General features: G+C 43.0%; 1 protein-coding gene across 1 annotated transcript in view; it reads left to right on the plus strand.

The window, feature by feature from the left end:
* Positions 1-6,928: 6,928 nt before the first annotated feature.
* EMILIN2 (elastin microfibril interfacer 2) overlaps positions 6,929-26,871 on the plus strand; it is a 51,203-nt gene continuing 31,260 nt past the window's right edge. The window contains exons 1-2 of the mRNA XM_044921128.1: positions 6,929-7,217; positions 7,749-7,871. Of these exons, the coding sequence (XP_044777063.1) occupies positions 7,084-7,217; positions 7,749-7,871 (257 nt within the window). The 5' untranslated portion in view covers positions 6,929-7,083. The remainder of the gene's footprint in view (positions 7,218-7,748; positions 7,872-26,871) is intronic.

Consider the following 26,871-nt stretch of genomic DNA (forward strand, 5'->3'; position numbering starts at 1 on the left):
CTAGTACTAAAAGGGAAGATTCTTTTTGGGTTAAAACACATTGGAACTGAGTTCTGATAGTTTTTTTTTCTAATATTCTTCCTCTTTCTCCCAGGAATCCTGGCACCACTTTGCCCTCAAACAGCCCTTTGGAAAGCATATCCTCAGAATAGTCAGGGAATAAAATATTTTGGTTTTTGTATTTTTAAAAGCTAGGGGGAAACATGTAAGGGCACACTAGAAAACTAAGGCACTTCCCTGCTTGACCCCCCAACATTCTCTGAATATGAAACGCTTGTCTCACCTGTATTTTCCATTAGTCAAAAGATATTAGTAACTTTTATCTGCCCATGGCTTACTATTTATGTTGTTTTAGGTTTTTTAACCAACGAATGTTCAAAGCTGGCAGTGGGGCCTAGAAAGAGAGCTGCTTTTGAACAGACCCTTCCCTGCTCTGCACTATTTAAACGTGCTAGAACCAAGCCAGAGCATTTAAATAGAATGCAGCACCCACAGTGCTGTGTTCTTACTTAGCTCCCAAGAATGAGTTTAAGTGATTAAGTGCAAGAAGACAGAGCCAAGGAAAGCTCATGCAAATAGCCACCTTCATCAACCAACCAAAGATCCAAGTCTTTGGTGCTTAACCAACTTTTTTTTTTTTTTAATAATATAAACTTCAAAAAGTTACCAAAATGTGCATGAGGTAATAACCAAAGAACTTGATCCAAGTAAAGTTTTGACTTACAGAAGACCAGTTCTTTCTCATTTTCTGATTTTATTATTTGCATTGACATTTACTAATGTTTTAGCCTTTATGAGGGTTAAACAAACATAGCGTGGCTTTCAGTTCATTTTAGGCCTCTTAGAGTAACCATATAATTTATTGTCCAAACCCAGGCACTCTTGAAGATGAAAGGAGACACTAAAAGTAATTAATAGTGTTAACTGATCCACAACAGGAGTAACCTGGGACTGGCCTGGGGCAAATCAGGACATCTGATTATTCTACCTATTGTTAGATAAGGGAAAAAGAGAACCAGAGTTGTTTTGTTTTGTTTTCCACCAGCCTCTACTGCTCTCCGTCCTCCTGTTGAGTACTCCTCAATCCTACCTGGCCTCTCTGCCTCACCTACCCCCTGGCTACATCTAAGACCACATACCTTAGTCTGGCTACTCTACCAGCTGGCCACATTAGAAACATACCAGGTGCAAGGTCTCATTAATTGCCCCTTCCTCGCTAGCAGTCACATTCATTTTTGATATCATAGCTGATTTAAAGCAAAACAAAAACTATAAAACTTAGCTTAAGTCCATACTTCTGATTGCCTCAGCTCTGTTTCTTCATCATCACCTAGCTACACAGTTTTTACTATGTTATAGTCTATTTACCGAATGTAATGCTATGTTAAATCATTTCAGTCAATTAAGATGAGAAAGAACTAAATCTGTTTTTCTCTGGCTCCCACATTGCCCGGTACAGTGTTGAATATGCACAAGTTCCCCAATATGCTTACTGACCAAACAAATCTTTTGATGGCCACAAAATTCTAAGAACTTTCCCTTATCCTCCCAAATGTAACATTTTCTTACTGTTCCTGGACTTAAGTTGAAATACATTCATCCTCATTATTCATAGATTCTGTATTTGTAAACTGGCCTACTTGCTAAATTTATTTTTAAATCCAAAAGCCATACTTGTTGCATTTTCATGGTCATTTGTGACTTGTGCAGAGAAGCAAACACTTCCTTGCCTGACGTGTGCATTCCTGCTGAGATCCAGCAAGACAGTGCTCTGCCTTCTTTTTTTCCCTCTCATATTGCAAATAAGTGTCCTTTTCATGGTAAATTTAGTGCCACTTTTTTTTTTTTCATTTTATGCTCTTTGTTGGTGATTTTGCTCTTTAAAATGGCCCCCAAGCATAGTGCTGAAGGGCTAGCTAGTGTTCCTAAGCACAACACGGCTGTCATGTGCCTTATGGGAGAAAATACGTGTTAGTTAAGCTCTATTCAGGCATGAGTTACAGTGATGTTGGTCATGAGTTCAATGTTACAGAATCAGTAATATGTATTGAATATGGTATCTTTAAATAGAAACACACATAAAACAAGATTATGTATTGACTGGTTGACAGAAACATTGTGACCAGAGGCTTGTAGGAACCTAACCCTGTATATTCCCTAGGAGCAATTGTTCAGTATTTGCTAATTCGGTGTTGGCAGCAACTTTATACACCATACTACATCAAATAATGAGAATTGACCATACTTAAATACTTATAACATTGTTTAGAACTGTATAACCTGAAATACTAGAAAGAATGAATTTGCTCATGAATACTATTTGAATGAGCATAGACCAAGATTGTGCTAAAATTTAATGATATATTTTATAATCATCAAACATATTCTGCCTATTTAAAACATTTTGTTGATTCCGGAATAATCAACTCTTATTCCATAAATAGATGATGAACTACAACATAGTTTGATGTGGCTCATATCTGAAGACACTACTGCCTAGGCTATTCTAGCTCTCTTGGAAACAAATCGAATTCTAAGAGCCTATTTTTGTCAGTTATTTCTTATGAAGAAAAAATGTGTTCAAAACCACACCATAAGTGTAACAGCAAAGAATTCTCAAACATATTATTTGGCTATAAGAGGCATTCTTAGAACTAAGAAACATCTGAAAAAAATTAAGCAATATGGAATTAGAAACTAATTTCATCTTTTTGAGAAAGAAGATGTTCACAGTCGAGTTGCCTGATGATCTGAGTTTATTTTTGTAGAGTTATTGATCCTTCCAAAGATCTCATTGAATTGTCCTAAAATAAATTTCTTTCTAGAGGATGAAATCTCCTGAACAATAAACTGAGCTATATGTTTCCTCCTGGGGGGGCAATAAAAAAGAAAACTGGGCTGGAAGTCAAAAGCCCAGTATTCCATTCCTGACTATCACATTTAGTCATTCAGAATGAGTCATGCATGTGCTTTCATGACAGCCATTTCTTCGTATATTTCTTACTTAGAAGAACTATAGTAGATGGTCAGATGCCCACATCAGTTGGCACAGAAAAAGAATGACAAAGCTCCTGAACCTGACTGCAGATTTGTTGTAGTGCTGACATGGTAACGGTAACAATTGTGAATATTTATCCTCCACTTGCCAGGCACTTGTCAATATGCCAGGCACTGTGCTAGGTGGTTTACATGCGGTAACCCAAATAATCCTCCCAAGAGCCACACAAGGCATTCCCATTTTCAGAGCAGAAAGTAGAGGATAGAGAGGCCTACCAACTCGTCTGAGATCATTGTGCTAAGAGGCAAGGGTACCCCATTTTGAATAGTACATTAACTCCATTGCATGAGCTCTTAACCACTATTTGTTGTCGTGTGTGGTTTCAGGCATGATTTTAACTTTTCACAGTTTTGAAGTCCTCGTGTGATAGTTTAAAATATATTAAGTCACACACCACTGATCAATAGGGGGAGATTTGTTCCTGGTATCTCTCAAGAAAGATGATTAAAATAATGGCCATAATCCTTAATAATGTCACTGAATCCATCAATTAATAAATAAGATCAGTCGTGGGTTCAGAAGATACTGAGATTTTGAATCTTTAGCTATGTACAGCAAATGGGATAGTCACAAATAAGTATATTAAGAAAAAATTGAAGAGAGCAATTTTTCTTTGTTCTGTTTCGTCTATTTGAGCAAAGTCTTTGACAAGACAGGAAAGTAGCTGTTTGTAAATTTTGAAGTCTAGGGACTCACTGAATTCATTCTGAAGGTGCCTAATGCGATGCCTATATCAAATGTAGCTGAATGAAATTGTATCAACCAAACCATAGCATTCCAAAACAGACCAAGCTAGATGGTGCAGTTAATTTTTCTCAGATATTTCTGTCTCTCTTTCCCTACCAAGCTGCATTTCTTTTTAATGAAGGGCATCTTATCATTAACTTATGAATGTGTAAGACATTTTTGTAGGGTGTATTATGTTAGGAATGCTTTGAAATCAAAATTTATTCAAGATATCCAGTCTTCAAGGACTTTTTTCCCCCATCATTAGATAAGCAGCACAGAGAAGCAGTAAAGGCACCTAAAAGTACACCTAGACATCAGGGGGGATGTTTTTTTGAGTTCTAGAAAGCAAAGACAAGAAATGAGAAGGATGGGACACCCGGGCTAGTCTTATGACTCTTGACCACATACATCCTAGATGCAAATCAGTTCATCTTGATCAAGCTTCATGTGCTGATGACTGAATGTGAGGACTGGGGAAAAGTACCCGCCTGCTGCCTCTGTAATAGTCACCCACTCTCCTCCACCAGGTAACTGAAGGGGAGTTTGGGGGTTCTGGGGGCCCAGCAGGCTCACTGTTTCAGATGTACCCCCAAGTACAGAGCCTGATGAGCATTGTTATCATGACCAACAGTGAGGGAATGGGTTTTAGGAAGTAGGTCTAACTTTGCATTTTTGCTTTAGCTAAGTTGGTCACACAGTTGAGAGTGGAAGGTACTATGGGGCACTTTGATTTTAAAAGCAGAAGAAATGCCTTCAGATTGTGATAAGAAACTGACAGTTTTCAAGTGGTTGTTTAAAGTAGTTGGCAGCTTATAAAGAATTCATGCTTAATAGCATTTTGCCAATGACTCCCCCATTATTCCTTATGGCTGGGGCCACATGACCTGCCTAATGAGTCTGTTTCCTAATGTGCTTAAGCTCTCTGTCCTCAGGATTCTTTCCTTTGCTTTCTGGAGAGGGCTTTCTGGTTCCCAAGTTTGATGTGTCCCTTCCTGTAGCTAGAGAAGAGAAAGGGAAGAGGGTCCCTTGGGATCTTGGCCTCAAGTTTTTCTGAGAGCCAGAAGTCTTCTCCCATTTTCTCAGAGCAGCCCCACACCAGGTACACATGGGCATGTGTCTCGAGAAACACACGTGACAAATATTGTCTCACTTCATTGACTGTACATCAGAAATTTCCACCTTTTACTGCACAGGAATGCCTGGAAGCTCTATGAACACAGAGCCAGGTCAGTTTTGGCTCACTTGTGAATCCACAGTATTTTTACACAATGCTTAGCTTATAACAGATGCTCAGAATAAAATTTATCTACTGATAAGTGCCATTTATAACTGATTAAATATAGTGTGGTCATTGGTCCTCAAACTCTTGGACTAGATTACAGTTTCCTATTATAACTTTAATTCAATGGAAAAAGCAGATTTGACCGCAGCAGTTCAACTCACTCTCAAGTTTGAGAGTTACCTGTACTGAAGAGACGTGTGGTTAGCTGCTGGGTGTAGACATGCATCATTTGTGTTTCCTTCATTTTTTTTTCTTCTGTCACTCTCCTTCATTTCTGTGCTCTGTTTCTTCCCTATGACACTTCCTGAACAAAAATGGTGTTAGGATGGGGATGATAGGAAATCACAAAAACAAGATTGGGTTACACAAGACCACTTTTTAGCCAGGGGGCTCTTAAGGCTGGGATGACTTCAGCCCATTATGTGCATGATCTTCCATTAAGAAAGTTCATGGACAGACTATTTCCTTACATGGTGTAATTTTCTGCTTGGCTCTTGTGAAGTTTCTACTTAGGGAATATCCTTTCTTCCATTTGCAAATCAAAAGGTCCAACAACATCATCAAATCATATTAGAAATAAAATGGACGAATGGCTTCATTTAGGGAACATAGCAAATGTTTACTGTCCATATAACAATCCACAGCCAACAGCAACCTGTTCACTCACAGATACTGTAGTTTATGCAGTCTGCAAATAACCTCACTTTAGTGTTCATTAAAAAAAGCAGGTTCAGGGCGCCTGGGTGGCTCAGTCGGTTAAGCGGCTGCCTTCAGCTCAGGTCATGATCCCAGGGTCCTGGGATCGAGCCCCACATCGGGCTTCCTGCTCGACGGGAAGCCTGCTTCTCCCTCTCCCACTCCCCCTGCTTGTGTTCCCTCTCTCGCTGTGTCTCTCTCTGTCAAATAGATAAATAAAATCTTAAAAAAAAAAAAAAAAGCAGGTTGATTCAAATACACCCCCAGCATACAACACTTTGGTAGAGATTTTATGTAACATTCTTCGGTGGAAGTTGGAGTTGTTTGATCCCCAAAAGAAATTCGTAGAGATTAGTGTAACTCAAGAATAGGCAGAAAATACGCAAGCGAGTGAAAAGACAAACGCCTAGCAGTGTTTGAACTGTTAGGAGCAAACGCAACCATTGTGGCCTTTAATGTTGACAGAAAAAGTTCAGAGTAGGACATCAGAACCAGAGGCTGTGAGATTATCTTTCAAAATGTAGTGTAGCATTTATTAGAGTCTGATGCTGTGCTTCGGTAGCTGTTGTGAAGTGTGGGGCTGTCCCCCACGCTGCCCTGCACGTTCACTTGGCAACAAACGGATGCATTAGGCAGAGTTCAGAGAAGAGGACCCGCGTTCATTTCCCGCTAAACTCTAAAGTCCTAATGTGGGGGAATGGCGACGTCCTGCTAGAGGAGGAAACCCGAGTCGAGTCCCTCCGAGGGACTGATAAAGATGTCCCTCACGCTCTCCGGGGAGCCGGCACCCGGTCACCAACAGGCACGACGTGAGGACCGCCAGACTCGCCGACTGCGGCCACATCCCCAAGGGGCCGGGGCGCGCCTGCTGGAAGGTGGGAGGCGGAGTTGCTCCGCTTCTGGGAAGAGACCAAAGGAATGAGTAATTGGAAATTCTGTAACTTAGACCCTTCTCCTAAACTCTTTAGCCCTTTCACCCCAAACCCCCTGCCGAGAGGCAAGGGCACCGGAGACAGGGGGTCGTGGTGGAGGGAGAGTCACGTTTCGGAGAGGGAAGTGAAATAAAGAGGGCGGCACCCGGGGGAACCTGTGCGTCATTGAGGGACCGAGGAGAAGCGCGGGCGCACGGGGTGGAAAAGGAGAAGTGGGAGCGAGAAGCCGGAGGGGGCGGCCGCGAAGTGCGGGTGGGGGCGTCGCGAAGCGCCTGAGCCTCTCCTGCCTTCTCCGGCCGCGCCCCGTCCGCCCGCAGCCTCGCGGCGCCAGCCTCGACCCTCAGCGCTCCGGATCCGGCAGGCGGGGCGCGCCCGTCGCGCGCAGAATGTGGCAGCGGACACGGCTCCGGCCCCGCGCGTCCTGGCGCTGGGCGCTGGCGCTGCTGACTCTGGGCGGCGCGGGTCTGTGCCACTCCGGCCCGCAGCCCATGCACCCCGCGCGGCCGGGAGCCAGGAACAAGTAAGTGCGCGGTCCCTCTCCTCGTTCCCGGCACGGAGCCCTGGCCCCCCCGCCTACCCTTTCCCGACCCGCTGCCAGGTCCGCAGCTGCCCTGCCAAAGACTATGAGCAGCAGCGTGGGGTCCCCCTTGGGCTGCCCGGGCGGCGCCTCCTCCCGGGGGGCCGTGCGCTCTCCGGCCGGCGCGAGGCGTCCCGGGTGATCTCGCCAGCCCTTCGAGCAGTGCTGCCTCCGGGGCTGTGGGGGTGTAGGGAGTGTCCCGCAGAGCAGGACGATCAGGAAAATACTCCCGGTAATTACGGAAGCCCCTGGGACCGTAGGTACTTTTCTTTTGCGTATTTTGGCGGCTTAAGATGCCGGTTCCCCGAAGGCGCACCTCCGGATGGCTGCTTTCTGGGGCTCCCGTCTCCGCAGAGACGGCGGGCTCCCTGACCCTCGCTCGGTCCGCTGCTCTATCGGCTCGCCCCGCTCTCCCCAGCCTCATTGTTCTCAGGGTTTACACTGTGGCTTCTCGCTCTCTCTCCTTCACCCCAGGAACTGGTGCGCCTACATCGTGAACAAGAATGTGAGCTGCTCTGTGCTGGAGGGAAGTGAGAGTTTTATTCAGGCTCAGTACAACTGTGCCTGGAACCAGATGCCCTGTCCGTCCGCGCTGGTGTAAGTCCTTGAGCCCAGGAGTGGGCGGGGTGCGCCGGGGCCTGGGCGGTGGGTGGCGTCCGAGCGCTGAGCTCCAGCCCGTCGGTAAATCTCTTCCAGGGTGAGAAAAACCAGCAGCTGAGAAGTCTGAGCGCTGAGCGCAGCCCCAGGCGCACTGGGGTGTTTGGGGAGCGTGGGTTGCCCTGAGTGAGCATGGACGATGCGCACGACTTGCGAGCTTGTGATCACCGGGGCACTAGAGGGGTGAACGAAGCCCCCACCCCCACCTCTTTTTTTCTTTCAATTTTATTACTAACATAAGGCAGCTGGACCTAATTAGATCCATATTGTGTGTGCTGAGGCACACAGAAGATTCCAAAACGTATACTGCTAAAAACGTTGAAATGTAGGATTAGCTGAGAGGTTTGTTCTAGCCCGTGTCCTAAAACAGGCGAGTTTTGTCCAAATGTCCCCATAAAACGGACCTTTTCCAGTGTTGTAGCTCTCTAAATTGAAGTCCCAGCAGTAACTTGCTTAAAGTGAGTCTTTTTTTTTTTTCATGTTAGATTTGGGGATTCAGCTAAGAAATTGTTAGGAGAAAATGGTAATCTTTTTGATTTGCTTATAAAGATTTCATCATCTTAAAAGAAAAACAAAGAGGAAGCAATGCAATAGAATACAAATTCCGTTAAGCACATCACACACATTCAATTCTCTTCTGGCAAGCCTTTGTGTTTTTGTGTAAGTCAGTTATCAGAGGATGAGGGATGTGAATCAATGGCTGTTGGGGAACACATGGGATGGTTGAAATTAATTGTTTTCCCCTAAGAATGTGTTGTTTGTCTTAGGGCACTGTTGTCATTACAGCAAAGAATAGCCGGTAGGCGGATCTGTCTTTGGCAAAGCAAAGGGACAGACTGAAACTGTACTCCAGGAAACCTTATTCCAGAAGGCAGTAGATGAGCCTTCAGGCTTTGTGGGGTGGAAGTGGTCTCTGGATCATTCCACTTGGGCTCTTGTGGGAACTGCAAACAGGGAAGGGATAATTCCTGTTAGGCCAACAGCAACAACCACCATCACCTAGAAGAGACACCCCATTTTCGAATAAACAGAGAAACAGGCAGACATGGAATTCTGGCTCCCTGAGTTGGATTTGTCAGAGGGGATGCATACTGTCATAGTGCCTGTTATCTCTGCTCGGTAATTTGTAGACCTCACAGTCCATGGCCGGCAGTCAGTGAAAAGAGAACTGAGTAAGATTTTTACATGGTGGCAGAGACACGAACGAAGTATTCAACACGATTTGAATGGATGTGCTTAAACTTAGAATTATTAGTCAGGAATATATCATTTGTTTTACCCAAGAACTGCATTTTGTGGTTTGCTATAACCTGAAGACTTGTGGCAACTCAGATAAATGAATTTTTCATTTGGGGAGGTCATGCTTTTCATTTAAAAGATGTTTCTTTTAAATTTTCTGAAATTCTTTTAGTGCTTGCAAAATTAAATGATGATTTGATTGTTGTATTTGACCAAAACTCAGTGGAACAGATCCTTTGTCGTCAGTGAGGAGCAAATCACCTCCAGATCAGCAGGTTAATGAAAGGCAGTTGGAGCATATTTTTGCCATCCAGTGGGAAGGACAACAAAAATTGCTATAAGAAATGACAGATGTTTCTGTTGTTTTCTTAAATAGAACCAAAATAAATGACCTGGGTGTTTTTCTTCAATAATAGTCACCTAAACAATTCAAGTGTGTTTTTACATTTTAGATACTGCATTGTAAGTGTGAAATTTAAAAAATAAGAACAGACTGTTTTAGCTGATCAAGCTGGAAATTTTGAAATTAACTTAGGTAGTTAATTCAGTCTTGACTTTTTTCTTTCTGTTTCTTTAGAGCTAGGAAAGGAAAGCTTTATCTTATTTTTCAACTACTAAATGATTCCTAAATTTTGATGATTGGTGGATGATGGAAGTCAAAGCCTCTTTATACTTAAAGAGAATGAATGGCTGTTTAACATGGAATTTCCCAGGTGTTTCTGATGAATCCAGAAGCCCCAGTCACTTCTCTCAATTCATGGGCTCGTTGTCAGGTGAGGTCTTCAAGATTTGATCCCTAGAACCTGAGCCGTGTGGAAGTGAAAGTCCTTTGGAAACTCATCCTGCAGTACTGAGGGATCCTTCTCGGGTGGTAGAAGTGCAGGGCTGGAGGTTGACTGAGATCCTGGAGCTAGAATGCAGTTTGGCAGCTGCGTCCAGCTGAATGCCTGGGAGTGGCAGGTGTTTGCCAGCAAGGCCTTGCAAGGGATGGGGCAGAGCGGAGTTTCTAGGGATGGTGGAGGGAAAGGAGGAAGAGGAACCAGGAAGGGGAGAGAGCAAAGTAAACGTTAGAGGAGGAAACTTCATCTTAGGGACCATGTGCATTTCCAGAAGGGTTAGACCTTGCTCCGCTTGCATATATGAAGAGCCTTCGATTCCAGATTGCAAATTTGGGCATCGTTATGTGAAACTAGGAGCAGAGAGGGTTTTTGTATATGTGGGCATTTTGAGTCATTACTTTTCTGAAACTGTAAAGAGATTTTAGTGTGTCAGGCGCTGTGTTAGGGCTTTTTATTCCATATACGAGGTTATTTAATTCTTGCAACAACCCTTCAAGATGAAAACCATGGTCCCCATTTTGCCAATGAGGAAACAGAGGCTAGATGTTCCCTAACTTATCCACAGTCACGTGACAGTAAGTGGCTGAGCTGCCCGCAAACCCAGGGCTACTGGCCTTTGGCCCCATAGCAATGGAGAATGCATTTATTAACGTTTTAGTGTGTGTCTTTGGTGCATTGCACAGTACTCAACTATTAAGAACAATTACACCTTCTTTCTTATTTCATGGAAGGCAATTCCCATGTAAAAGTGATTGAGAACTGTGTGTTTGCATGTGCACGTAAATCTTTATTGTGGGTTATTTGCTATGATGCATTGGACTGTATCATTTTTCATACTGTCCACTATGCTATACAGTTTGTTTTTTAAAATTTTCCCCCAGTTTTATTGAGATTTAATTGACATACAGCACTGCAAAAATTTAAGATGTACAGCATAAGGACTTACATATGTTGTGAAATGATTGCCACAGTAAGTTAACATCCACCATCTCATAGAAACAAAAAAAAAAAAAAGGAAGTTTTTTTCTTGCAATGCAACTTTTAGGATCTACTTTCTTAACAGATTTCAAATCTACCATACAACAGTGTTAACTACACTCATCATGGTGTACATTACATCCTCAGGACCTTATGTTACAACCGGAAGTTTGCACCTTTGACCACCTTCATCCAGTTTCCTCTCACCCCACCCTTGCCTCTGTTAACCACAAATCTGGTTTCTTTTTCTGTGAGTTTGGTTTTTTCTCAGATTCCATGTATAAGTGAGAATCTATACATACATACAATGTATACCTACAAAATTTGTCTTTTTCTGACTTACTTCACTTAGCATCCATGTCACATGGTAGGATTTTTCTTTCTTTTTAATGGCAGAATAGCATTCCATTGTATGTATATACCACAACTTCTTTATCCATTCTTCAGTCAGCGGACACTTAGGTTATTTCCATGTCTTGACTATTGTAGATAATGCTACTGTGAACATGGGGTGCAGAGATCTGTTTAACATAGAGTTTTTGTTTCCTTTGCATATATACCAAGAAGTGAAATTGCTGGGTCATAGGGCAGCTCTATTTTCAACTTTCTGACGAACCTCCATACTGTTTTCCAGAATGGCTGCACCAGCTTGCATTCCCACCAACAGTGTAGGAGGGTTCTCTTTTCTCCACATCCTCAGCAGCATTTATGTCTTGTCCTTTTGATGTCTTATTTTAATCAAGTACTCAGGGCCTGACTTGGGTGAGAGAGTACCTTACCGGGGAGCACATTACTGTAATGGGAGGGGCCACTTCATCACCTCACGTCTTTAGAGCAACTCCATGGGGGCCATCAGCCCCATTCTACAGAAGGTCATGTCATTAGGAAGGAGCCGACCTGGATCCAAATCCAGTCACCCTTCCTTGTCTTAGACTCTTCCCCTCCACACCGCATGGTCCCTTGCCGTCTGGACCCACACCCGAGGGTGTGTGAGCGTGATGCCCGCCACAGCGCATGCTGGTGAGATGGCAGGGAGCGGCCATGGCCTGAGGTTTGCTAGGTCTCCCGCTACACGGGTTGGTGGTGTTTGGGTGGACTGGCGGCAGGAGACAGCGCTACCTTCTCCTCCTTGGACTAGGCATGGCTTCCTTTCAGGCATCATTCACGCTTCGAGGCAGTGATTCCGGAGAGTCCACGACCTCCCACTCCGCTGCAGCGATCCAGCTGACTGCTGTTAGTATTTGAGGCATTTGGGGGCGTCCTGTGTGCGGAGCAGCTGCTCTGTAGGTGAGGACATCCGGGGGTTCCCAGATGGAAGGCAGGTTTATTTCCGGTATTCGCTTTGCTCGGCTACGGGCCAAGGCTCCATAGGGCGGGGTTTCCTACTCTGCGCCCACAAACTGACTTGGGTTTATCAGCATCTACCCAACCCCGCTCCTGCCCCCTCTTGGGTGTGTTGCGTCTGGGTGGAATTTTTCCTATGAGCTCTTTGAAAGAATCTCATCAGTTGGGGGAGGAACTGGGTGTGACCGACTAGGGGGCCCTGTGGTGCTGTGATGACACGGAAGAACGTGTGAATTTGTAGCAGGTGTGAGCTCTAAGTGCTGAGTTCCAGAACTCCTCTAATTCTCCGATTCCACGGGGGAACAGATGGTCATTCAGTTGGAGGAAAAGTTGCCTGTGAGAGAGCAATCTCAGCCAGGAGACGCTTTTTTTCTTTTTTCTTTTAAACAAAGAACACTTAAGGCAGCGAAAATAATGAGGACTTACATCTTCTAGAGTAAATTTTACAGTCTCTGCGTCTCCAGGAACAGAATTCCATTCAACTGGAAAACGTGCCTCTTGTGGGTGTAGCTTTGGGGGAATTCTTTTTCCTTCAGCTTTTACACATCTTGCAATCAGTTGGCTGTTAACAGCTCTGCTCCTTGGCTTTGAGGGTAATTTGAATCAGCTAGCGTCTGCAGAAGGGGAGAACGCGGGCCTTGAGTGGCGGTACCCAGACCCCGAGAGCTGCATGCACTTTCCTCCCTCCTTGGGTTGGCCTTCCTTATCAGGTTTTTGGGGCTACATCTGTGTTGCTGCCCTAGCATCTTCTGATCTTCCTTTCAAGCTTCTTTGTACTTTTGTTCTTTCCCTCTTCTTAGGCTCCTGGTAGATCAGATGCTAGGTTTGTAGAGCCCTTCCAGTCATTATGTTTTTCTCATCACAAGCTCAGCCAGATTACGAACAGAGACGGGGGTGGGGGTTCTTAGAAGAAGTTTATGGTTATGGGCTACATTTTCCACCTTTCTTATCTTGGAGAAAAACTAATGGGATTCAAATAGAGCTTATGGTCTCAGGAAAAACAATTGCTTTTCGTTAAACCCCCTTTTGGCCCCACTATTTAGTCTTTCTCCACTGATCTGTTCTTCTCTGTTGGCACTTGGTAAATTAACTAAAATTCTGAGGTAGCCAGGAAAGGGGAGGTAAATGGGAGCCAGCGTCCCCTGAGGTAGTCCCTCTGGGCAGACTGATGTGGCCAACGTGTTCTGGAAGAGGAAATAGAAACCTTGGCTTCTGGCCTGAGCTCTACCTCCGCCACCGAGCTGTGTGACTTCAGGCAAGCCCCTCAGCCTCTCTGAGGCACATTTTCCTCATCTCTACATTACTGGTGAGGTACCATAGCTGAGGGAACTTTTAAAAGTGCGCTATCACAGGGGATGGGGTAACTGGGTGATGGACATTAAGGAGGGCACATGATGGAATGAGCACTGGGTGTTATATGCAACTGATGAATCACTGACCTCTACCTCGGAAACCAATAATCCATTATATGTTAATTAATTGAATTTAAATAAAAATAAATTTAAAAAAATACCTACTTGGTAAAAAGAAAAGTGTACTAAGTGTAGGGTACACTTAGCAGGAATGCCTCATGAACATTCCTTATTCTCATCATTTGGAGTGTTGTTGCCTCAAAGGTGAGCTTATCGTTGAAGGCTTTGAATTTGAAGTTAATGCTTCTGGACATGTTAGAAAAAGACGGAAGTGTTAAAAAATGAAATAAACTCTGTACACGAAGATCGTAATTAAGTAAATGAAATGAATAAAATCCGCTTCCAAACATGAAGTTAACTTAGAGATTGTTTTGGAAGCAGAGCCAGCAATGGTTTCTGTGGGGAATGCAAGTCAATGATTACGGTCGATTTAAAGGAAATGTTCCAGGGGTGGTGGGCACAGGCTGCTGGTTCTGCGGGTGTGTGCGTGTCCGTGGGAGCTGAGTAGAGAGCCACAGAACGTTCCAGGTTGCGTGGGCGGCGGTGAACTCTGCCCATCCTCCGGCCACCTTTTAGCCAGCCACGGCTCGCTCTAAACCTTTGCCTTGAGGAAGAAAGTTCTCTTCCTCGGGTTGATAATAGCAAGAATTTACTAACGTGTACCAAGTGGGAATAATACAGTAAGTACTGCACAGCACAGTTACCCAGTGTTTTACATACTGGTTTTTAAAACCTAAAGCTGACAGACTGTACCAGTGTTCAGACAATGTACAGACTGTCACCCAAATGTTCTGACTTCTTGCTGGTCCAAACAAACACTGACTTGTTTGTTTGTTTTTTTTAACAACTCAGAATTAACTGCTTCTGTCCTTGATAAAGCTGTTTTCTGGACTTAAAAATAACAAAAAACCACTTGATTAAATGATGCGAGCCTGACTTCTCCCGAAGAACAATTTTCCTGGACAGCTTGAGAGAGGAACATCATAGTTGTCAACGTGACAGTAGTTCCCATTGGAGGAAAATAATGAAATGATTAAAATGAAACTCACCAAGAAGTTTTCTTCTATCTTTCCTGTTTTAAAGTGGTGAAGTGTGGCTGGACAAAAGGAGGGGCTGTTCAAACCAACCAAATCACTGGTTTGAAAATGCTGTAGAAGCAAACTTTTCTGGGTGTGTTAGGACCCAGCTGTTCTTTCACCCACCCCTCCCCCCCACTTTCCACTAAGAAAATATTAGATTAGGGAATACGCCTAAACATTATTCTCTGCACCGTCAGCCTTTCGGGGTAGTGTATTTTACTAGGCATTTGCTTAAGAGACCAATGGCTTAGGTGAAGCCTTCTCACACTGGCCATTTCGATGAAAGGGAGTTCACTATGAGATCTCTCAACTTTTTCCTAACATTCTCTGGCTTCATACACATTTGTGATTGTACGGGGTCTGCTGAATGGGCTTTATTCATTTATCTTTTACAGAGCTTTGCTCGCAATCCATTATAAAACAAGGTTCTAGAGATTTCCTTTTTGATTCAAGTTGTTTCTCTACAGCTACTCAACAGGGATGCTATTGAAGGATCGTGGGATAAGGACCTAGATTTTTTCTGAACTATAGAAATGCCACTTGATTTTCTGCTGAGGTTTTCCATATATCTTGAATTTTTTATTTAAATGCAATTAGCCAATATATAGTACATCATTAGTTTCAGAGGTAGAGTTCAGTAATTTATCAGTTGTGTATAACACCCAGCTCATCACATCACGTGCCCTCCGTAATGTCCAGCACCAGTTACCGCCTCCCCTCAGCAACCCTCAGTTTGTTTCTTTTGGTTAAGTCTCTTATGGTTTGTCTCCCTCTCTGAAAACAGAGCCCCAGAGCTGTGGCTGTGATTGCGACAGAACCCAGGGCGGGGTGAGTTTCACAATCCAGCCATTTGCAGGAGATCTTTTCACCATTAAAAGTGTTTCCCTGGCTTGTGTCGGTGTTAACGCCAAGAGCTCTCCCGTGCCGGGGGAATGGGGCCTTGGGCAGGGAGGCAGAGTTGAGCCTTTCTGAATATTTTGAACGTTCCAGAATCTCGGGTCTGGCCGGCTGTCCTGACAGGGTTCGGGCCTGGTTCATGCATCAGGGGGCGTGCTTTGGAGATTCTTCAGCTGCTTTCGGCTGGGGCAGCAGCTTTCCAGGACCACAGTGCCAGGTCAGGGGGTCTGGCTCAGTCATGATCAACGAGGCACCCTTTTCCCATCCCAACACGCTGCATCATCTTTTGGCAACTCACAAGATATTTGGGAGTCATTCTGTTACATGATTGCAAAAACAGCAAAAAGATAGAACACAGATTCCTTGCTTACTGATGGTGTAGGAGGGAAGGCAGAAACACCATCTATGGCTTGTTTCCTGAACTAAATAGCACAGCAGCTTCTAAACACTCCTTGTCAGAATTGTCACTGGGAAAATAATAATCCCAATGAGTAGGCACTCTGTCATTTTTTTTTTTTTTTTAAAGATTTTATTTGAGAGAGAGTGAGTGAGAGAGAAACCATGAGCGGGAGAAGGGGCAGAGGTAGAAAGAGAAGCAGACTCCTCATTGAGCAGGGAGCTCGATGTGGGGCTCAATCCCAGAACCCTTGGATCATGACCTGAGCCGAAGGCAGGCACTTAACTGACTGAGCCACCCCCAGGCGCCCCTTGTCATAGTTTCAAAATGCTAATTTATGTCTTTGATGTTTTGTGTGTTATTTTGCACAAAATGGCAATTTTGTTTGTTTTTACACAATGGCAATTTGAAGACAGAAAAAATTCTGTTTTGACTGTCTTCCTTAGTCAATGATCCATACCTTGAAAAGTACAAAAACAAATATTAGGTCTAAATTCCCAACAGATAAAGCAAATGGTTGTGTAAAGAGTAATCTGATACATTTAAAAAGAAAACCCCAAACTTTAGTTAAATCCTCATTTTAAAAAACTCTGAAAAAGACTTAATGATGTGGTTTTGGTTTCTACTTAACTGAGTTCTATTATTGCATTGTCAAGACAAGACTATCTGGTGCTCGATTTCATGGCCCTGAAGAGATTTTAAACACCCTAATGCAGAAATGCGTGTGTGTGTGTGTGTGTGTGTGTGTATAATATATATTATCTAAAACAGCTTTATCGAGGTATAATCTACATAAATAAACCATACGTATTTAAAGTTGTATAATTAAGTGCTTTGATGTGTATGGACCCATGAAGCCAACGTCACAATCAAGATATTGAACATATCCATCACCCCCAAAACTTTCCTCACACCCCTTGGCAATCCTTTCCTCTGGTTTCTCCCCACATACTCCTCAGGCAGCTGCTGATCTATTTTCTATCACCATAGATAAGTTTGCATTTTCTAGAGTTTTATATGGAAGTACTCATATAGTATATACTCTTATGTTAGCCTTTTTTCATCCAGCATAATCATTTGGATGTACATCCATGTCGTACTATGTATCAATAGTTGATGACTTTGTATTGTTGAGTAGTAGTCCTTTGTATGTGTGGACCACTATCTGTATATAGTTGTTTTGTAGCTGAGGACTTGTGGCAAAATGGTGTGGAAAACTATTGGTATTGATAGTAAGACAAATTCTTACTATCTCTGATTTTTCTGAAGACAAGATGGTAACAGATGTATAACAGATGTAGGGCACTAGATAAAACCATAGTGGATGGAGTAAGAAAAACACATTTCATGTTTAGAGCCCTGGAAAATGTTGGATTGAGGCTACATAATTAGCTTAAGCCATTTCAAGTTGGCAGAAAGCTCAGTAGGGTTAAAGGAGGTTCATTTGGAAAATGTTGGTTACTCCGTTTCATTAAACAAATATTTTTGAAGAAGGCCTCCGTCTGGCCCAGGACTAGGCCCCGTGGGGACAGAGCAAGGAACCCAACCTCTCTCTTGCCCTCCAGAAGTTCACATCCAGTCAGTGAAAGAGACATAGACAGAAATAATTACAATATGAAAAGTAGAAATGAGGGTTGCAGTACAGAAGTACAAGTAGCCAAGGATGTTCAGAGGTGGAAGGAATTACTTCGGCCAGGAGGACTCTGAGAACCTGTTTGCAGGTGGTGGCGACATCTTAGAAGGGCTTTGAAGGATGGTTCCCGTTGAGTATATGCAGTTTCGAGAGGACACCAGCATAAAACAAGAAAACGTGGGCTAGGGCCTGGAGGTGGGAAGCGAAGGGGCATCTGTGGGGAAGTACTGTGTTTGCAGGGCTGTCTCCTCCTGAGGGCTGAGGGAAGGCTCTGCTCTGGGCTGCTCTCCCTGCGTGTAGATGGCCACCTTCCTCTCAGTGTCTATCCCATCCTTTCCCTCTGTGTGTCTCTGTGTCCCATTGGATTAGGGCCCATCCCAATGGCCTCATTTTAACTTGATTACCTCCATAAAGACCCTATCTTTAAATCCGGTCACATTCTGAGGTACTGGGTGGGGGTGAGGACTCCAACATATCTTTTTGGGGGGACACAATTCAACCCATAACAACCAGTGTTGGGAGGTTGAGCCTTATCATTTAGGCAAAGGGGAATCATGGAAGGCTTTTGATTTGGGACACCATTGGAACCTTGCTAATGCTGATCAGGCAATTTTGCAAAACAGATATGAGAGGGGGAGCGTGGGGTGGGGGTGAGGGGTGGTGGGAGGGGCCCTGTGGGGAGACTGGCAGCAGTCCATGCAGAACCTGTGGTGGGGGAAGCAGACCTGGCCATGAAGAGGATGGGAAGCAGCAGCCCAGTCGAATGGCCAGGTGGCCTCTCCTCTGCATGGGTTGAGGATACATGAAGAACTGTCATGGGGTGATCTGTGTAGTGTGTTGTCAAGGGTATTGATAAAAAGGACCACGTGTGTGAAGGAAGACACATCAGTTCAAGGACTGTCATTTGAAAGGTATGGCAGGATTGCCTTTATCCATGGAACAATCACCTCATTCCTCACCTGTGGTCAGGAACCAACTATAATTCTTCACATGGCCAATCAAGACCATTATTATGGAAGGAACCCATAGTTTTAGCCTTACTGCAAACTTGTGCCTTATGGTAAATATATATATATCCTCATGCACACAACACACGGAGTGCATGCATATCATTTATATAAAGCTTTTTAGGTACACAGTTTTCACAGAAATTTTATTCTTCCAATACCTGAGAGGTAAAAGCCGGGGGGGATGCAAATATTAAAATGCCAATTTGTTTATTTAAATTTTAATTTAGATTCTAGTTAGTTAACATATAGTGTAGTATTGGTTTCAGGGAGAGAATTTAGTGATTCATCACTTACATACAACACCCAGTGCTCATCACAACAAGTGCCCTCCTTAATGCCCATCACCCATCTAGCCCAACCCCCACCCACCTCCCTCCATCAACCCTCAGTTTGTTCTCTATCATTAAGAGTCTCTTATGGTGGGGCACCTGGGTGGCTCAGTCAGTTAAGCGGCTGCCTTCGGCTCAGGTCATGATCCTGGGGTCCTGGGATCGAGCCCCGCATCCGACTCCCTGCTCAGCAGGGAGCCTGCTTCTCCCTCTCCCTCTGCCTACTTGTGCTCTCTCTCTATCTCTCTGTCAAATAAATAAATAAAATCTTAAAAAAAAAAGAGTCTCTTATGGTTTGCCTCCCTCTCTCTCTTTTTTTCCCTTCCCCTATCTTCCTCTGTTTTGCTCCTTAAATTCCACATATGAGTGAAATCATATGGTATTTGTCTCTCTTTGACTAACTTATTTCACTTAGCGTAATATACTCTAGTTTCATCCATGTTGTTGCTAATAGCAAGATTTCATTCTTTTTGATGGCTGAGTAATATTCCATTATATATATACCATATGTTCTTTATCCATTCATCTGTCCATGGACATCTGGGCTCCTTCCATAGTTTGGCTATTGTTGATAGTGCTGCTATAAACATTGGGGTGCATGTGCCCCTTCAAATCAGTATTTTTGTATCCTCTGGGTAAATACCTAGTAGTGCAATTGCTGGGTCATAGGGTAGCTCTATTTTTAACTTTTGAGGAACCTCCATACTGTTTTCCAGAGCAGCTGCACCAGCTTGCATTCCCACCAGTAGTGTAAGAGGGTTCCCCTTTCTCCACATCCTTGCCAACATCTGTTGTGTCCTGTGTTGTTAATTTTAGACATTCTGACAGGTGTGAGGTGGTATCTCATTGTAGTTTTGATTTTGAGCATCTTTTCATGTGTCTGTTGGCCATCTGGAAGTCTTCTTTGGAAAAATGTCTATTCATGTCTTCTGCCTATTTCTTAACTGGATTATTTGTTTTTTGGGTGTTGAGTTTGATAAGTTCTTTATAGATTTTGGATACTAACCCTTTAGGTCCTTGCAAATATTCTCCCACTCAGTAGGTTGCCTTTTAGTTTTGTTGATTATTTCCTTCACTGTGTAGGAGATTTTTTATCTGGATGAAGTCCCAGTAGTTCATTTTTGCTTTCGTTTCCCTTGCTTCAGGAGACATATCTATAAAAAAGGTGCTATGGCTGATGTCAAAGAGGTTACTGCCTATGTTCTCTTCTAGAATTTCCTGTCTCACATTTAGGTCTTTAATCCTTTTGGAGTTTATTTTTGTGTATGGTGTAAGAAAGTGGTCCAGTTTCTTTTGTATGTTGCTGTCCTGTCATCCCAACACCATTTGTTGAAGAGACTTTTTTTCCATTGGATATGCTTTCCTGCTTTGTTGAAGATTAGTTGACCATCAAGTTGTGGGTCCATTTCTGGGTTTTCTATTCTGTTCCATTGATCTGTGTGTCAGTTTTTGTGCCAGCAATATACTATCTTGATGATTATAGCTTTGTAATACAGCTTCAAGTCTGGAATTGTGATGCCTCCAGCTTTGCTTTTCTTTTTCAAGATTGTTTTGACTATTCAGGGTCTTTTGTGATTCCATACAAATTTTAGGATTGTTTGTTCTAGCTCTGTGAAAAATGCTGGTGGTATTTTGATAGGGATTGCATTAAATGTGTAGATTGCTTTGGGTTGTATGGACATTTAACAATATTCTTCCAATCCATGAGCATGGAATGTTGTTCCATTTCTTTGTATTATCTTCCATTTCTTTCATAAGTGTTCTGTAGTTTTTGGAGTACAGATCTTTTACCCCTTTGGTTAAGTATATTCCTAGGTATCTAATGGTTTTTGGTGCAGTTGTAAATGGGATCGATTCTTTGAGTTTTCTTTCTGCTGTTTCATTACTGGTGTATAGAAATGCAAGACATGGGGCATCTGGGTAGCTCAGTCAGTTAAACATCTGATTCTTGGTTTTGGCTCAGGTCAGGATCTCATGGGTTTTGAGATGGAACCCCGTGTCGGGCTCTGTGATCAGTGGGCAGTGTGCTTGAAGATTCTCTCCCTCTGCTCCTCCCCCAACTTGTGTGTGTGCACTCTCTCTCGCAAGTAAATAAGTAAATCTTAAAAAAAAAAAGAAAGAAATGCAAGACATTTCTGTATGTTGATCATTCTGTGACTTTGCTCAATTCATGTATCAGTTCTAGAAATTTTTTGGTGGAGTCTTTCAGGTTTTCTGCATAGCATATCATGTCATCTGCAAATAGTAAAAGTTTGACTTCTTCCTTGCCAGTTTGGATGCCTTTTATTTCTTTTTGTTGTCTGATTGCTGTGGCTACAGCTTTTAGTACCATGTTAAATAAAAGTGGTGAGAGTGGATATCCCTGTCTTATTCCTGACCTTGGAGGAAAAGCTCTCAGTTTTTCCCCATTGAGGATGATATTAGCTGTGGGTCTTTTGTGTATGGCCTTTATGATGTTGAGGTATGTTCCCTCTATCCCTACTTTGTTGAGGGTTTTTATCAAGAATGGATGCTGTACTTTGCCAAAGGCTTCTTCTGCATCTATTGAGAGGATCATATGGTTCTTTTCCTTTCTTTTATTAATGTGGGGTATCACATTGATTTGCAAATACCAAACCACCCTTGCAGCCCAGCAATAAATCCCACTTGGTTGTGGTGAATAATCCTTTTAATGTACTGTTGGATTCAAATTTTTGCATCCATGTTCATCAGGTATATTGGCCTGTAATTCTCCTTTTGTGGGGTCTTTCTCTGGTTTTGGAATCAAGGTAATGCTGGCCTCATGGAATGACTTTGGAAGTTTTCCTTCCATTTCTATTTTTGGAATAGTTTGAGAAGAATAGGTATTAACTTTTCTTTAAATATCTGGTAGAATTCCCCTGGGAAGCCATCCAGCCCTGAACTTTTGTTTGTTGGGAGATTTTTGATTACTGATTCAATTTCTTTGCTGGTTATAGGTCTGTTCAAATTTTCTATTTCTTCCTGTTTCAGTTTTGGTAGTTTATATGTTTCTAAGAAGTTATCTATTTCTTCCAGATTGTGCAATTTGTTGGCATATAATTTGTCATAATATTCTCTTATAATTGTTTGCATTTCTGTGGTTTTGGTTATGATCTCTCCTCTTTCATTTATGATTTTATTTGAGTACTTTCTCTTTTCTTTTTAAAGATTTTATTTATTTATTTGACAGAGAGAGAGGCAGACAGAGGGAGAGGGAGAAGCAGGCTCCCTGCTGAGCAGAGAGCCTGACATGGGACTCGATCCCAGGACCTGGGAACATGACCTGAGCTGAAGGCAGACGCCCAACCGACTGAGCCACCCAGGCACCTCTCCTTTCTCTTTTCTTTTTGATAAGTCTGGCTAGGGGGTTATCAATCTTATTCTTTCAAAGAACCAGCTCCTAGTTTCATTGATCTGTTCTGTTTTTTTGTGGGTTTTTTTTTTTTTCGCTATATCATTTATATCTGCTCGGATCTTTATTATTTCCCTTCTTCTGCTGGCTTTAGGCTTTATTTGCTCTTCTTTTTCTAGCTCCTTTAGGTGTAAAGTTAGGTTGTATATTTGAGACTTTTCTTGCTTCTTGAGGTAGGCCTGCATTGCTATGTACTTATAAATGCCAATTTATATTTGAGGTAACTGAGGATTAGAGAAGTTTTCAGGTCTTGTCTGACTCAACTGGTCTTTGGCTGAGTTGGGACTGGAACAGCCAGTGTTGTCATGGATAATAGAATTGGATGTTGTTCTCCATACTGTCTCCACAGAAATATGATTGCTCAGTATAGGATCCTGGAGATGCAAGGAAAGCCATAAGGTGGTGTGGCTGGGTACCACCTGGTATGTATTCAGAAGATGTTTGCTGAATGCATGGGTGAAAGAGAGCATGTGGGTTTTAATTTTTCTATTAAGACTATTTTTTTTTTTAGAACAGTTAATGTTCACAGCAAAATTGAAAGGGAGGTGCATAGATTTCCCAAATTCCCACTTCCTCCACACATGCACAACCTCCCCCGTTCTCACCATCCCCCACCAGAATGGTACATTTGTTACAGTCGATGAACCTACATTGACACAATGATAATCACCCGAAAGTCCATAGTTTACACTAGGCTTTATTTGGGGGAAGGCATGTGATTTTAGCTTGTCTTTCCTCCCATTGTTAAGAATCATATGTGTTGAGTTCAGTTTTCAGTTTTTAGTTATGGAGATCATCAGTTTGAACAACTGTCTTTGGTTTATGTTTTTATTTTTTATTTATTTATTTTTTAAAGATTTTTTATTAGACAGGGAGAGAGCACAAGCAGGGGGAGTGGCAGGCAGAGGGAGAGGGAGAAGAAGGCTCCCTGCTCAGCAGGGAGCCCTATGTGGGGCTCGATCCCAGGACCCCAGGATCACGACCTAAGCCAAAGGCAGACGCTTAACTGTCTGAGCCACCCAGGCACCCCTGGTTTGTGTTTTTAAAATGGAGGTTGTGACACACATACAGTCTTGAAAATGGTTGTTAATACTGAATGAGAATGCAGTGGCTTGCAGCTAAAATGAGCATTTGAGATGTGGCGGATTCCAGTTAAATCAAAGTAATGATATAATTTAGCTTCTTGAATTGGCAGTCTCAATGTAACCTTTAAAAGTTTTTGCCAAGACGTAAGTGTACGTTGACTATCTCTCTGATCCCTGATACAGTTTTCGTTCTGTAAGAGTTCATGTTACACAATTGTAAATCAAAATTCAGCTGAGTAAATTTTAAAGACTCTAGTGTCGTTATTCAGCAATTCACGAATTAGGCAGCATCCCATTTAGTAGAGAGAGAGAGAAGGAGCTCCAAAGAGCTGTTCAAAATGAACAGATTTTATAGGCAGAAAATGGTGGGAAAAGGAAGTTTCTAGCAAAGAGTGGATTGTTTCAGAAAAAGTTGCCTTTGAATGGGGTCGGAAGGGGTCTGCCGGTGGATTACCGCACGCATGCTGACCAGGTAATTCCAGATTAACTGATTAAAGGTTACATTCCTAGGAGAGGCTGAAACTGCAGTTAGGTTAGATATTGAGTCTTGGTTTGCTGACATGGGGCTTAGCACAAGAGACTCCATTTGGAGCCTGTTTACTCTTTTTTTTTTTTAAGATTTTATTTATTTATTTCACAGAGAGTGACAGTGAGAGAGGGAATACAAACAGGGGGAGTGGGAGAGGAAGAAGTAGGCTCCCCACTGAGCAGGGACCCCGACATGGGGCTTGATCCCAGGACCCTGGGATCATGACCTGAGCCAAAGGCAGACGCTTAACGACTGAGCCACCTAGGTGCCCCTCTTTTTTTTTTTTTTTTAAAGATTTATTTATTTGAGAGAGAGAGAAAGGACAACCAGGAGGGGCAGAGGAAGAGAGAATCTCAAGCAGACTCCACTCTGAGCACAGAGCCCCAGGCGGGGCTCGATATCACCACCCTGAGATCATGACCTGAGCCAAAACCAAGAATTGGCCATGTAACCAACTGAGGCATCCAGGTGCCCCGTTATCTCTTTTTTAACACAAGTATGGTTTGGTGGTACTGGGAAGTTACAGTGACGAAAGACAGAACTTCATTTTGAGAAAGCTAAATTATAAAAATATAGGGAAGTATTTCAAAGATTAATTTTGTGGCTTTGAAAATATCGTGCTGGCTTATATATTTTATTCATAAAAATTGAAGCCAATTTCAGAGAAACCTTTGGGTGGTGGGCCAGCTTAGGCACCTCCTTATTGGGAGGACAAGAACTACTACTTAAACCACATATTTAATTGTTTCAGTTAAATTAAACAACACAATAATGCAATCTATGTAATTTTTCTTAAAAAATAAGCATGATTTCAAGGAAATGGAAACAAGCTACTATCTTTAAAACTAGTTAACTGATGTTAGTTGGGCCCCTTCACCTCAAAGTCTATATATTTGTCTCCCTTCTCAATTTGCAAGAATTGTAGTTGCCCAGAAGTTTCCCTCCAAACTGGGATAGTGTCCAAGGCATACTGTCCAACAGCCCCTTGTACCTGGGTTCTGTGTGGCTCTCTCAGAACCATAGGGAGCTGGCCAATGTAGGGAACACCATACCCTCCAGTGCCCCGAGAAAATCCAACCCGACAAGCCTGCCTGAGTAGTGAGGACTTTACTGAAGACTGTGGCTTTGGTTAGAGGATGCCTTAGGGTCATCAACCTTAAACATCCACTGGCCACCCTAAGGCATTTTGGAGAGTAGCTCCTCCTCACTTCTTTCACCTCTGGTGGCCTCCTGCTCTGTCACCCATACCCATTTGAGAGCAAATCAGCCAATTCCTTCTTCACACCTGGCTAAGCTCCCCCACCCCCTGTTCATCCACACCTTCACACCGGGGCTGGGGTAGGTTGTGGCAGCACCTTCCAAAGAAAAACCACGTTCTTTCTGAGTGGAGTGCAGGTGAATAAAAATCTCTCCACCTCACTGTGTTAAATGTGCATTAAGAAAAAAACCTAAAGGAATATTGGGTTATCCCAGACAATGTGAGACTAGACTATAACATTGTGGTCCCTTTCTCCCCAGTGTGGTCATAAATTAGAAAAGAAATGGAAGTGTTCCTGTATTTGCAATATGCCCAGATTATTACTTTTACTGAGAATGAATTGACCCAAAAGAAGAAGGTGTTGTTTTTGTATCTGCTGAGAAATTCCTACTCTCTGGGGGTTTTCTTTCTTTCTTTTTTTTTTTTTTAATTTTTATTCTTATGTTAATCCCCATACACTACATCATTAGTTTTAGATGTAGTGTTCCGTGATTCATTGTTTGTGCGTAACACCCAGTGCTCCATGCAGAATGTGCCCTCCTCAATACCCACCACCAGGCTAACCCATCCTCCCACCCCCCTCCCCTCTAGAACCCTGTTTGTTTTTCAGAGTCCATCGTCTCTCATGGTTCGTCTACCCCTCCAATTTACCCCCCTTCATTCTTCCCCTCCTGCTACCTTCTTCTTCTTTTTTTTTTTTCTTAACATATATTGCATTATTTGTTTCAGAGGTACAGATCTGAGATTCAACAGTCTTGCACAATTGACAGCGCTTACCAGAGCACATACCCTCCCCAGTGTCTATCACCCAGTCACCCCATCCCTCCCACCCCACCCCCCACTCCAGCAACCCTCAGTTTGTTTCCTGCGATTAAGAATTCCTCATATCAGTGAGGTCATATGATACATGTCTTTCTCTGTTTGACTTATTTCGCTCAACATAGTACCCTCCAGTTCCATCCACATCGTTGCAAATGGCAAGATCTCATTCCTTTTGATGGCTGCATAATATTCCATTGTATATATATACCACATCTTCTTTATCCATTCATCTGTCGATGGACATCTTGGCTCTTTCCACAGTTTGGCTATTGTGGACATTGCTGCTGTAAACGTTGGGGTGCACGTACCCTTTCAGATTCTCTGGGGCTTTTCTAAGCATCTCAGGGACCTAACCAAGTCACAGGTGTAGTCTAAAGCTTGCCAGCATCCATGGTCTTCATCCAAAGGACTGAGATCCCTAGAGAGGAGGGATGGATGGTGCAAACCAAGTCAAAGGAAACAAAGGAAAAAGGATTTTGAAATGACTGTGACTTTCATAGGAGAATTTGAGGAAATGATTTCTCTTCTTAAAAAAAAAAAAAAAGAGGAAATAATGAAAATAGAGTTATCGGGTAGTTCTGGAAAGAAAGGTTTGGATCCCCAAACCACGGAAAGTCATATTTGTGGTGAGCATCCTGGGAAGGGCTGAGGCCGGCAGATGTTCTCATGGCTCGCAC

This window comes from Neomonachus schauinslandi, chromosome 14 (assembly GCF_002201575.2).
Source record: "Neomonachus schauinslandi chromosome 14, ASM220157v2, whole genome shotgun sequence".
NCBI classification, from domain to species: domain Eukaryota; kingdom Metazoa; phylum Chordata; class Mammalia; order Carnivora; family Phocidae; genus Neomonachus; species Neomonachus schauinslandi.